Raw genomic sequence first — 12,919 nt, 5'->3', positions numbered from 1 at the left:
TCAAGACTTCCGTATGCTCATGTAATGAGGTCAATACCTTCCTCCTGATTGGAGGCAGCAGGAAACAAGAAGAAAGTTATTCAAAGAAAGAAGAAAATCACTACATCATAGAGTGACAGTTTCTCAACAGGTACAATTTTAGCGAAGATACAATGTGAGCCATCAGATGATGTCTACACTTTATTTCAGCAAATAACAGCCTTCTTTCAAGACTGAAGGAGTCTGACCATTAAACAGGATAGTCACTTCCAGGGCCAAGGAACAAAATGCTGGAAGCAATCAGCACAAAGAGTCAGAAAGAAATTAGAAAAGGTTACCAAACTCAAATATGTACTGTTCCTGCCCTCCACAAATGCTGTCTGACCCGAACAGTCCCAATGTTTTCAGGTTTTATTTTTTTTAAAATTGAGTTCCAGCCATCACTGGAAATACTATTTAATGCAATGAATCTGATCATCCTTAGTATTAAATGTTTAACCTCTTCCATCCAGTCCTGATGAAAAATGTTAGATTTTTAAAAATGTCACTTTACCTTAAGGGCATTAATGTCCTCTATCTTTACAACAAATTCATCTCGCTCCCTGTACATGCCCTCTCCTCCACTTTCTATATCATCTTCATCTGTTGAACCTTCTACAGCAAGTAATTCTTGTTTGGCAGCTCGTTCTGTAGGATTCAGGTCATCTTGTTCATTTGGCTTGGGAGATTCTACAGCTACAGTTGGCTCCTGTACTTCCTCTTTTAAAGGGGAAGAAGGATTTGCAACATTTTCCTGCTGTATAACAGCAGGAATAGAAGGGTTGGAATCCTTCTCTCCATTAGTGATGAACTCTAGTAAAGGAAATATGTAATGAATATAGATAAAAGTCAAAACTGTAAACATATGTCTCCTTCTTGAAGGTATACAATTTTATCAAAAACACAATTTTGATCTTTGTGAATTCCATCATAAAAATCTGACTAGAACAAATAACTATGATGTTATAATTTGGAGTTCATTTGTAAGCATTCACATTTTTCATGCTCACCAGCAGTCGCTGCAGATGAATACAAATAGGAGATTACACAACCTAGCAATTAAAATAATTATACAGCATACAACATAACGTCACCAATTTCCCTTTAAAATAGCATAAAATTCAAGACCATGGAACTTTTAACAATGGCTAGTGTAAAACTGGCAAAGAAAAGGATTTCTATTTTATCTCAAGAACAACAAATTTTAAAGAAATGCACAGAGATATTCTTTTTTAAGAAGTGTTTGACATGAAATCATTAATATTAAAATGGTATCAGGATGAGGGGTGAACCTTGGCTCAGATTACGGAGCCAATGAAGAATTTGATGGTATGTTGTCATCCCTCTGTGGTACAAAACTCCAATTCTATTCCATAAGAAACGGGGAGAAAAAAATAAAAATCGGCCACATATTAAATTGGAATTTGTAATGTATCTGCATAATATATTGTGAAATTTGTTGTACATCAGAAGGTATTTTCATGTGCCCTCTGTAATTGTGAAAGATAGTTTTGTTCAAAGCAACTAAGAAAATATTAAAAGGGAGTCCAGTCATATATAGTCCTTCATGGTTCTTTTTCAACTAATACCAAACAAAATACAAATCTGCCTGCCCAATACTTTGTAAACATAAATACTGCTTTCATTTTAAAAAATAACTTTGAATATGCAATTTTTGAAAGCTTCCACCATATTTAAATTATTCTTCACTCGAGCAAAATATACAGTTTATGAAAAAGAATGACTGCAGCTGTATGACTGGATCACAGGCAGATCTTAAAACAATATGTTGACAAATTTATGGGACATAGTTTACTTAAAGCATGTACTGTCCTTACCATTTGTGTTCAATTTTTCTTTTTTATTAGAAGGATCATCCAAGACAGAAAGTGCTGAGGAAATACTCTTCTGAAGATCCTGGTTCCTCCCAACAGAATCTTCCTCATCTGAGGAAAATGCAGGTAACGTTTCCAGGTTTTTCTTCAGGTCCTCATCTATCTTTTTGCAAGGACTAGCAGAATTACTTTCAGCAGATATTAAGGCAGTTGGCATTGACTGGTGTGTGGAAACTTGCAGAAGGGGGGTATGAATGGTATTGGCAGATGGACGTCGATTGCGATGTGCCATGCGTATAGAAGGTGCAGGAAACTGCTGCTTAGGTCCTGATTTAAGAAAGTCTAAAAAGGAAGCAATGAAACCACTTTTCACTTCTGGTTGCTTTTCCTCAACTTCTCTAATCTTTTGATTTATCCTTTCTTGCTGGTAGTAACATTCATAGTAACTATCATTTGATGTATGAGGTGAGTTTGCATCTTTGGAATTCAGGCGTTTACATAGCCCACTTCGTTTCACTGGTTTCTGGCTACAAAGTTCATCATCTACAGTTTCTTTTGAGCGTACTTTTGTTCTTTGTTTCTTTTGATTTCCATCTGGAACCAAATCTAGATTTCCTCCTTCAGGCAAACTGTGAGACCATCCATCAACTTGTACTCCCACTTTCAATTTAGGCTTTGCTGGTCTCTTTAATTTTCGTTTGTTACCAGATCCTTGCGTAATTTCATCACCCACACTGTAATCAATATCTGACACAGCACTTTCATCTGTGTTACTTCTACCACTAGGAATGAAGTCTGGGTCCTTAGCATTATTTATGGCACCATCATCAGGAATGTCATCATTATCCTCTTCTTCAGATTCTGGATTATTACCTAATTGTTTCTTAAGACCTTCAATATTCTGATCACTGGAATCCTGAATAGAATTCATACTTGTTGCAGAAAGCCGAGCCTGTACGTGCTGGTCTGAAGTTCGAAGGGTTTGTTGATCAAGGCTTGAAGTTTTAGACTGAGCTGAACTATCTAATGGTACTGCCTCTAGATCCAAATTAATTTGACTATTGCTTAATGTCAAATTTTGCAAATTCTGTTGGTCTGGCAGTACAGTTTGTGAAGTGTGAAAATTTGGCGAAACATGCCTTACACTTGCAGCCTGAAATGTAGATTTTGAACCATCAGCACATTCGACTGACTGAATGCTGGATTCATTGCAAGCAGACTTAGCAAATTCTTCACTGGCTGAAAAAACATCTTCAACACCAGAGAAGAGATTTCTCTCAACACCAAGCAACATAGATTCTGAAAAACAAACAGAACTAAGACCAACAAACTGAGATTTTGAATCTTGCCTGTGTGGTGGGTCAAAATGATCTTTTGTTGTTAACTGTAATGGTTTTGAAGGTTCAGTACCATTCAGCTTCATTGCTTCAGAGTTCTGTTGGAGGAGCTGCTGAGCTGGTGGTGTATTGGTTGGGGCAATATGTCTCTCAAGTTGAAGAAACTGCGACTGATGTGATGCCCGAGATTGAGCCTGTATTTGCTGTGACTGTACTGATGCTTGGGATTGACCTAGGCCTGACTGTAGTAACTGGGGTTGCTGTGCTCCTGATGGCTGTATTAAAGACAATGGCATTTCACGTGACGTATCTAGGAGTACCTGTGCACCAGAAAGTTGTAGCCGTGGACTCTGACATACAGTGTGTGTTTGCAAATGTTGAGAAGAATTAATTACTTGCGCTTGATGAGCTTGTGGTCCAGCCTCTTGTGCTTTATGTAAAAGAGAATGAGGCTGTTTCAATTCTTCAGAACTCATAATAATATGTGATGACTGTGCTGAATTAGCTATCTTTTTCATGTCATGCATTTTCATATTGTTGTCACTGCCAACTGACTGACCCTGATGAGTTACCATTGCTTCAATGGGTTGGGTCACATTAAATTGCTTTAAGTGTTCATGTTTTCTTTCATCTGTCTTTGATCCCTGAAGAGTGAGACCAACAACTTGGTCTTCTAGGCGCGAATTACTTCTGATGACACTCTGAGATAGGTATCGGTCATCTGCTTTTGAGACAGCATAAACTGCATTCTCCTCACCAATTCCACTTTCTGTTAAACCTGGACTAGATGCGTCAAGAGAAGGCTGCTGCTGCTGTAACAAATCTTGAATAGGGAAACTTTCATCACCTTCCTTAGATGGGACAAACAATTCTGAATCAGACTTCCTCTTAATGTAAGACTGCTTTCTGTCTGTGGATGATTGAGTGCTCTTCATGGTCTGTGAATGAGACGATGAAGTGTAAGTAGGTGAATGTACTCCCGGCAAGAACTTCTGAGACTGGGGTGAATGAACACTTTGTGGTTGACTGGTTGGCGAAGAATGCATAGAGATAAAGTTCTGAGTAGGACTTGAAGAAGATAAATTCTGAGCTCGAGCAGATGAAGAAAATGGTAATGATTGGGTTTGTGATGTCAAAGCGAGAGATTGTCCAGAAGTATAATTTTGCGAAAAACTAACAGTGGATAAGCCCTGTGACTGTGCAGAATAGCTGCTTTGTGATTGACTCACAGCAGGTAAACCCTGAGAATGACCAGAAGGATAGTTGTGTGCCTGGCTAATAGAAGGCAAATTTTGTGGTTGACCGGAATAGTTATCAGTGAGGCTAACTGAAGGCAATACCTGTGGCTGGTCAGAAGAGTAACTGAGTGCTTGACTAACTGATGTTAGGTTTTGTGACTGGCTAGAATAAGAAGCTGGCGACTTGCTTAAAGTAGAGAGCTTCTCAGACTGACTGGAAGAATACACCTCTGAGTGACTGACAGCAGGCAGGCTCTGAGACTGTGTTGAAGTATAGTTCTGGGATTGACTAATTGACATTATTAGATTTGACGCTTGTCCAGAAGAGTACACTTGCGACTGGCTTGATATTACTGAACTTGGCTTTTGTGTAGGTGTAGAGTAACTCTGTGTTTGCCCGGTAGCTGTTGCACTTTGAGATTTTGCACTTTTTGTAGAACGCTGAGCCGATCTTGAAGAACAGGTTTTAGTCTTTGAAGAATAATCAAGAGACTGAACAGTGGATGAATAGTTCTGTGACTGTTCAACCGTTACTGCAGAGTTCTTCTGCTGTGTTCCACCATTGCTCACCTGAGACTGGTCTCCAAGTGGACTACATGTCAAACCTGCATGCCGTGAAGTTCCCTGAAAATCAACTTCATTCCCACTAGTAAGATAGCCTTGTAAGGAATGGTGAGAACTTGGTAATTGCACCTGTACTGAATGGGAGCTGGAAGGCCGCTGGTGATGCTTAATAACGCTACATTCTCTTTGAAGTGCCCTTTCAATGGAGGCAGTTGAGCTAGAAAAAACTGATGTGCCATATGCTTGAGAGGCTTGTTGTGTTGGTCCAAGTGCTGAAGGCAACAAACTAAATTGCGGTTGTAGGTGATGAGGAGCAGATTCTTGAGCAGAGCGGTATGTTGAAGATGGGGGTATGCTTGTACTTAAAACAGTACTACCAATTCTGTCAAAAGTCAATGGAGAAGGAACAACTGCTTGAGAAGACTTGATTTGAAGCAAGGGATCATGAGGAGTTAGAAGTCCATTTGTGGTAGGACTGAAAGGTGCATCTTGTAGTGTCAAGGGCTGTGCACCAGTAAAACTTCGACTACTAAAGGAAGGAGGATGCTGGTACGCTGCAAGAGCTGACGGTGGGAATGTTCCAGAAGCTTGTAGCGCTCCAGTGACGAACAGCTCTGAAGGTGTTGAAGAGTGCATACCTTGACAATTTAAAAAAAAATTAATAGTTCAAACATATAAATCAAACAAGTATCTGCTCATGTTAATGAACCAAAATTATCACATCGAGACAACAGAAATTATAAAGCAGTTTGATTGATATTTGCCATGCATATATGCTGGATTAAGTACCACTCCAAAATGTGAATTTCAACCCCATTTTAATACCTTTGTATAACTTCTCAACTCAAGATAATCCCTATTAAATTATTCATTTCCCACCATTAACTGGTTTAAGCATCCAGTTACTGTTAAGCAAGTAGTTCAATACTATTGAAGTTCAGGAGTAGCTTCAACATTGTAATTTTAATAAGGAGTAACAAAGTAAGCATGGTTATGCACATGATCTCTATTGCTTCCATACAAGACCTCACAGATCTTTCTTTTCAAAAAGAATGCTGTCAAATTTAATTTGGCCCTTGTGAAGAAAAAGCAGAGTTAACGTTTCAAGTCCAGTAACCCTCCTTTTCCTTCTTCTGAGTTTTGAAGAAGGGTCACTGGACCTGAAATGTCAACTTTGCTTTCTCTCCACAGGCTGCTAAACCTGCTGAGTTTGTCCAGTAATTTATATTTCTGTTCCAGCAACCACATTTCTTCATTTTTTTTAAAACTTTGACCCTTTCTATATCTTATTTCAGATGTTTAAAAAAAAAACCTTTTACCCACTTGAATGTTTTATCTCAGTTGCAAATGTTGGTTGAAAAAAAAAAGCCAACTTCAAAAGATTTCTTGAATGTGTGGAAGTCAGAAGTCGCATCTATATACAGTTAGAAATCAAAACAGGTGTGCTGTTGAATAAGTAATGACATCTATGGCATGTTAACGGTTCAATGAAAATTAATATTCAAATAGATTAATGAGGGAAACCAAGGTTTTGAAAGTATTAACATTGCCAATTAAGTATTTTGAGAGTATATGTATTAAAATATCACCTTGCGCAGGTAATCAGTATAGATTTAATATTCCAGTTCAACAGTGAACACAGATTTTAATTAATCACTTGCTCATCTCCCATTTAAAAGTTTTCAAGACTTCTGCCACACTTTGAAGGCAAATATGTTATGAATATGCTTCCCATACTGCCTTACTACTTTTATAATTGGTCTTGCAAACAAATTCAAGACAACACTTACTGGAATGAAGTTTATTCACATATTACAATACTGCAATTTGTTCATTTTTATCACTTGGAGATAAGACTTGGAAATATATCACTATGCCATCTTTTTTCTTATTTGTTCACCATGGTATGTAGACAGTACTGGCTGGCTGGCATTTATTGCCTGTACCTAGCTGTCCTTGAAAAGGTGGTAGTGCGCTGCTGTCTTGAACTACTGCAGTCCAAATGCTGTAGATTGAGCCACAATATCCTTAGACAGTGAATTCCAGGATTTCGACTCAGCAAAAAGGTGAAGGAGCAGCAACACATTTCCAACTCAGGATGGTGAATGACTTGGAGGGGAACTTGTAGGCGGTGGTGTTCCCACATACCTGTTGCCCTTGTCCTTCAAGACGCAAGTGGTCGTGGGTTTTGGAAGAAGCAATCTAAAAGGTCCTTGGTGAATTTCTACAGTGCATCTTGCAGATAGCACAGACTGCTGCTACTAAGCATTGGTGATGGAGACTGGATGTTTACAGATAATGTGCCAATCAAACAGACTGTTTTGTCCTGGAAGATGTCAAGCTTCTTGAGTGCTGTTGGAGCTGTACTCATCTAAGCAAGTGGGGAATATTCCATCACACTCCTGGCTGATGCCCTTTAGATTGTGAACATGTTTTGGGCAGTCAGGTGGGGAGTCGCCTGCTGCAGTATTCCTAGCCTCCGATGGCAATGCCCTCTCCCTTTGGCAGTGCCTCTCCCTCTCTCAATGCCCCCTCCCAATGACCACTCCCTCTCTTAGTGCCTTCTTTATCTCTCAGTGCCCACTCCGTCTCTTAATCCCTTATCCGTCTCAGTGCCCACACGCTCTCTCATCGGAAAGACACTTGTGTTTATATAGTGACTTCAGTGGAGTTTTTGGTTAATGGTAACCTCAAGGATATTGACACAGGAAGATTCAGTGTTGGTAAAACCACCGAATGTCAAGGGCCAGTAGTTAGATTCTCTCTTGTTGGAGATGGTCATCACCTGGCTTTTGCGTGGTGCGAATATTATTTCCCACTTGTCTGCCCAGGTCTGGACATTGTCCAGCTTGTGTTACATTTGAACATGGACTGCTTCAGTATCTGAGGAGTGGAAAATGGTGCTGAATATTGTACAATCATTGGCGAACATCCCCACTTCTGACCTTATGATGGAGCGAAGGTCATTGATGAAGCAGCTGAAGACAGTTGGGCCGAGGGCACAAACCTAAGGAACTCTTGCAGGGGTGGGACGGCACCGAGATGACTGATCTCCAACAATCACAACTATCTTCTTATGTGCCAGGTATGATCCCAACCACTGAGTTTGCCCCTGAATCCCATTGATTCCAGTTTTGTTAGGACCCCTCGATGCCACACTCAGTCAAATGCAGCCTCGTTGTCAAGGGCTGTCACTCTCACCTCACCTCTGTAATTCAGCTCTTTTCTTTAAGTTTGAGCCAAGGTTATAATGAGATCAGGGGCTGAATGGCCATGGTGTAATCCAAACTGGACATCACTAAGCAGGTGATCGCTGAACCAGTGCTGCTTGACAATACTACTGAAACACCTTCTATCACTTTATGGATGATCAGCAGTAGACTGATGGGGCATTAATTGGCACAGTTGGATTTGTCCTGCTATTTATGTAGTGGATATACCTGGGCAATTTTCCACACTGTTGGGTTGATGCCAGTAGGTCAAAATCCAAAACACCTGACCTTATAGCACTGGCATACTTGTAACCTAACTCACAGAACACATACAACCAAAATTATTGAAAATTTGTACTTCGGAGTCATTTTTGTGGTTGTATGTAAAGCAACATATATAATCATAACAAAAGTTTTCATTTTCTAGCCTTGGAGTGCAAGTGAAGCCAGAGCACCCACAACAAGTAAGCAACCTGTTGACTGGAAATGGGAAGCCAACTTCACATGGTACCTAATTATTATTCTGTTGGTTTCAAGTATCTGCTTGGACATGGCAGAATTTACAATCAAATACACCATGTTGCTTAATGTACTACACCAAGTAGTTGCAGCTGCTGGCTAGAGAATGTAACCTTCCCATTGCTTGGTATATAAAACTGTCACTAATAGATCTAACTGAACTGCTTCTAAGCAATAATGCAGAACCAGTTACGGTGTATAGTGTTGTAGTGCACTAAGCAGTGAACAACTGCATCAGCCAAGAAACATGTGTTTGCGAGTTTTGAGAAGATTTGTAGCTCAGGTTGAGGTTCTGGATGTGAGTTTGCTCGCTGAGCTGGAAGGTTAGTTTTCAGACGTTTCATCACCATTCTAGGTAATATCATCAGTGAGCCTCCAACGAAGCGCTGATGTTATGTCCCGCTTTCTATTTATCTGGTTAGGTTTCCTTGGGTTGGTGATGTCATTTCCTGTGTTGGTGATGTCATTTCCTGTTCTTTTTCTCAGGGGATGGTAGATTGATTTGGAGCCAATGTGTTTGTTGATGGAGTTTCGGTTGGAATGCCATGCTTCGAGGAATTCTCGTGCATGTGTCTGTTTGGCTTGCCCTAGGATGGATGTGTCACAAACACATTGGCTCCAAGTCAATCTACCATCCCCTGAGAAAAAGAACAGTAAATGACATCACCAACCCAAGGAAACCTAACTAGATAAATAGAAAGCGGGACATAACACCAGCGCTTCGTCGGAGGCTCACTGATGATGTTACCTAGAATGGTGACGAAACGTCTGAAAACTAACCTTCCAGCTCAGCGAGCAAACTCACATCCAAAATAATAAAATGTGAGGCTGGATGAACCAGCAGGCCAAGCAGCATCTCAGGAGCACAAAAGCTGACGTTTCGGGCCTAGACCCTTCATCAGAGAGGGGGATGGGGAGAGGGAACTGGAATAAATAGGGAGAGGGGGGGAGGCGGACCAAAGATGGAGAGAAAAGAAGATAGGTGGAGAGAGTATAGGTGGGGAGGTAGGGAGGGGTTAGGTCAGTCCAGGGAAGACGGACAGGTCAAGGAGGTGGGATGAGGTTAGTAGGTAGATGGGGGTGCCGCTTGGGGTGGGAGGAAGGGATGGGTGAGAGGAAGAACCGGTTAGGGAGGCAGAGACAGGTTGGACTGGTTTTGGGATGCAGTGGGTGGGGGGGGGGGGGGGTGGGGGGGGGGGGAGAGAAGAGCTGGGCTGGTTGTGGGGTGCAGTGGGGGGAGGGGAGATTTTGAAACTGGTGAAGTCCACATTGATACCATTAGGCTGCAGGGTTCCCAGGCGGAATATGAGTTGCTGTTCCTGCAACCTTCGGGTGGCATCATTGTGGCACTGCAGGAGGCCCATGATGGACATGTCATCTAGAGAATGGGAGGGGGAGTGGAAATGGTTTGCGACTGGGAGGTGCAGTTGTTTGTTGCGAACTGAGCGGAGGTGTTCTGCAAAGCGGTCTCCAAGCCTCCGCTTGGTTTCCCCAATGTAGATGAAGCCACACCGGGTACAGTGGATGCAGTATACCACATTGGCAGATGTGCAGGTGAACCTCTGCTTCATGTGGAATGTCATCTTGGGGCCTGGGATAGGGGTGAGGGAGGAGGTGTGGGGGCAAGTGTAGCATTTCCTGCGGTTGCAGGGGAAGGTGCCGGGTTTGATGGGGTTGGAGGGCAGTGTGGAGCGAACAAGGGAGTCACGGAGAGAGTGGTCTCTCCGGAAAGCAGACGGGGAGGGGATGGAAAAATGTCTTGGGTGGTGGGGTCGGATTGTAAATGGCAGAAGTGTCAGAGGATGATGCGTTGTATCCGGAGGTTGGTAGGGCGGTGTGTGAGAACGAGGGGGATCCTCTTTGGGCGGTTGTGGCGGGGGCGGGGTGTGTTGCAGGACATACGGGAGACGCGGTCAAGGGCGTTCTTGATCACTGTGGGGGGAAAGTTGCGGTCCACACTCACATCCAAAAGATGTGTTTTATTGACAGCTGTGGATTGCATTTGAAACGCTGACAGCTGACCAGTTAATGGATTCAGGATGAAGGTGCAAGTAAAATTTAACAAAAAATTTCACTCACTACTATTTACTACTGTACACAAGCAGCACCAAGAGTCAGCAACAACAGTTCCAAAATAATGGTCCTGATAACCACAACTGGAGACGTGTACATTGAGGACCCAAACCTTATTCAAAGAGGCAGCCTTTGAGTAGGAGAAACAGATATGGAAGTTTAGAAAGAGAATTCCTGAACAGTAGGGAAGCACGAGAGGTCAGAATTGGAAAAGCACAGAGATCTAGGGAAGGATGCAGTAACGTGACGCTTTTAAAGCAAGATCAGAATTTTATAATTACTGTGTTTCCGTACTGAGAACTGATGTAGGCAGCAAGCAAAGGGTTAAACAAACTGAAAATGCTGGAGAAACTCCGTAGGTCTGGAAGCATCTCTGGAAAGAGAAAAAGTTAACTCTGAATCCAATAATAACACTTCTTCAGCTCGGAGGGGTTAGGACAGGACTTGGTGCAATTTACAATACATTAAGTGAAGTTGCACATGATCTCTAATTTAAAAGTTGGAGGCTAGGCATTAGTGTACTCAAATTTTACATTTTACAGACAACAGAGGGATATGGGAAGATTTTCATGACTGAATTTTGTTTTGAAACTTTTAATCTTAACCCTATGTCCTCACCATAAGACGACTTTATGGAATAGTTTTGGTGTTGTTTATAGAAAATTACTAAGAGCATGAGGATACCCCAAGTACCATCCATCTAGTTTTTAAACAGGTAAGTGTTAATTCTTTTAAAAACACAGGCAATGTCGGTTAATTCTGTCAAAATAAGATTTCTGCCTTTTACAGCACCGTATGTCCTACTCTGAAATTTAAATGTCCAGTGGCCAAGTTGAAAGCTGCCATGAAAGGAAGAACATGTAAACTAAGTGAAGGAATTGGGTGGGAGGTGGAGTGGGAGTGGGAGTGGGAGTGGGAGTGGGAGTGGGAGTGGGAGTGGGAGTGGGAGTGGGAGTGGGAGTGGGAGTGGGAGTGGGAGTGGGAGTGGGAGTGGGAGTGGGAGTTGGAGTGGGAGTGGGAGTGGGAGTTGGAGTTGGAGTTGGAGTTGGAGTTGGAGTTGGAGTTGGAGTTGGAGTTGGAGTTGGAGTTGGAGTTGGAGTTGGAGTTGGAGTTGGAGTTGGAGTTGGAGTTGGAGTTGGAGTTGGAGTTGGAGTTGGAGTTGGAGTTGGAGGTGGAGTTGGAGGTGGAGGTGGAGGTGGAGGTGGAGGTGGAGGTGGAGGTGGAGGTGGAGTTGGAGGTGGAGTTGGAGGTGGAGTTGGAGGTGGAGTTGGAGTTGGAGTTGGAGTTGGAGTTGGAGTTGGAGTTGGAGTTGGAGTTGGAGTTGGAGTTGGAGTTGGAGTTGGAGGTGGAGGTGGAGGTGGAGTTGGAGGTGGTGGAGTTGGAGGTGGAGTTGGAGTTGGAGTTGGGAGACAGATCAGCGAGAAAGTTAAGGTGCCAGATAAATAGATTAGTGCTTCCGGTAGAGAGTCAGGGGTAGCTGTGGGACTGGTGTGCATTGAGTATAGCTGAGTCTTAGATGATGGTGGGGTACAGAAGCTGAATGAATGGAAAACCTTATTTTGCATTTACCTCGGATCTATCTTCAGACAATGTATAGTTCCAACAATTCCACAACGTAAACAGTTATCAGAGAGTATGCTAATTAGTTTAAGATTATTCATCTTTACATTTTTTTCACTTCTAGTAGACTGTATTCAGTAATTTCCAGAGAACTGGGAAGCCGTCTCCAAGTACAAGTTTACAAAAGTAATACAAGTCATTCTATCTTATAAATTTGGATTTACCTGTCTGCCATGAAGGAGCTCTGAACTGGGGTAGCAGGGAGGCTGCAGCAGGCCCAGCTGGCGGGGTGCGTGATTCAATAGCTGAAAGGAAGTTCATAACTGAGGTTTCAGATGCACTACTGCCAGAATGTTGCATGGTTGCATCAAATAAACTGGATAGCCCTACAAAAGAGAAGAAAATAAGTATTGTAGATAGATTCATCCTCAACTATGCCAATATCAAAGAACATCATTGATGATATATAATCAACCCCACCTTCATCAGATTTACACATTCGCTGTTAATCACCATTATCAACTTACTACTACTAGCTAAAACAGCAAGTAATCTAGCACCTC

General features: G+C 42.1%; 1 protein-coding gene across 2 annotated transcripts in view; it reads right to left on the bottom strand.

Moving 5' to 3' along the window:
* The window catches only part of qser1 (glutamine and serine rich 1), a 139,263-nt gene that overhangs the window by 63,149 nt on the left and 63,195 nt on the right, over positions 1-12,919 (bottom strand). For both annotated transcript variants that reach the window (XM_048545815.2, XM_048545817.2), the window contains exons 3-5: positions 12,581-12,742; positions 1,857-5,630; positions 533-831 (exon numbers count right to left, since the gene is read on the bottom strand). In XM_048545815.2, coding sequence (XP_048401772.1) covers positions 533-831; positions 1,857-5,630; positions 12,581-12,742 — 4,235 coding nt within the window. The remainder of the gene's footprint in view (positions 1-532; positions 832-1,856; positions 5,631-12,580; positions 12,743-12,919) is intronic.

Source organism: Stegostoma tigrinum, chromosome 17 (genome assembly GCF_030684315.1).
Source record: "Stegostoma tigrinum isolate sSteTig4 chromosome 17, sSteTig4.hap1, whole genome shotgun sequence".
NCBI lineage: Eukaryota > Metazoa > Chordata > Chondrichthyes > Orectolobiformes > Stegostomatidae > Stegostoma > Stegostoma tigrinum.
This window is presented reverse-complemented; position numbering and strand designations above follow the sequence as displayed.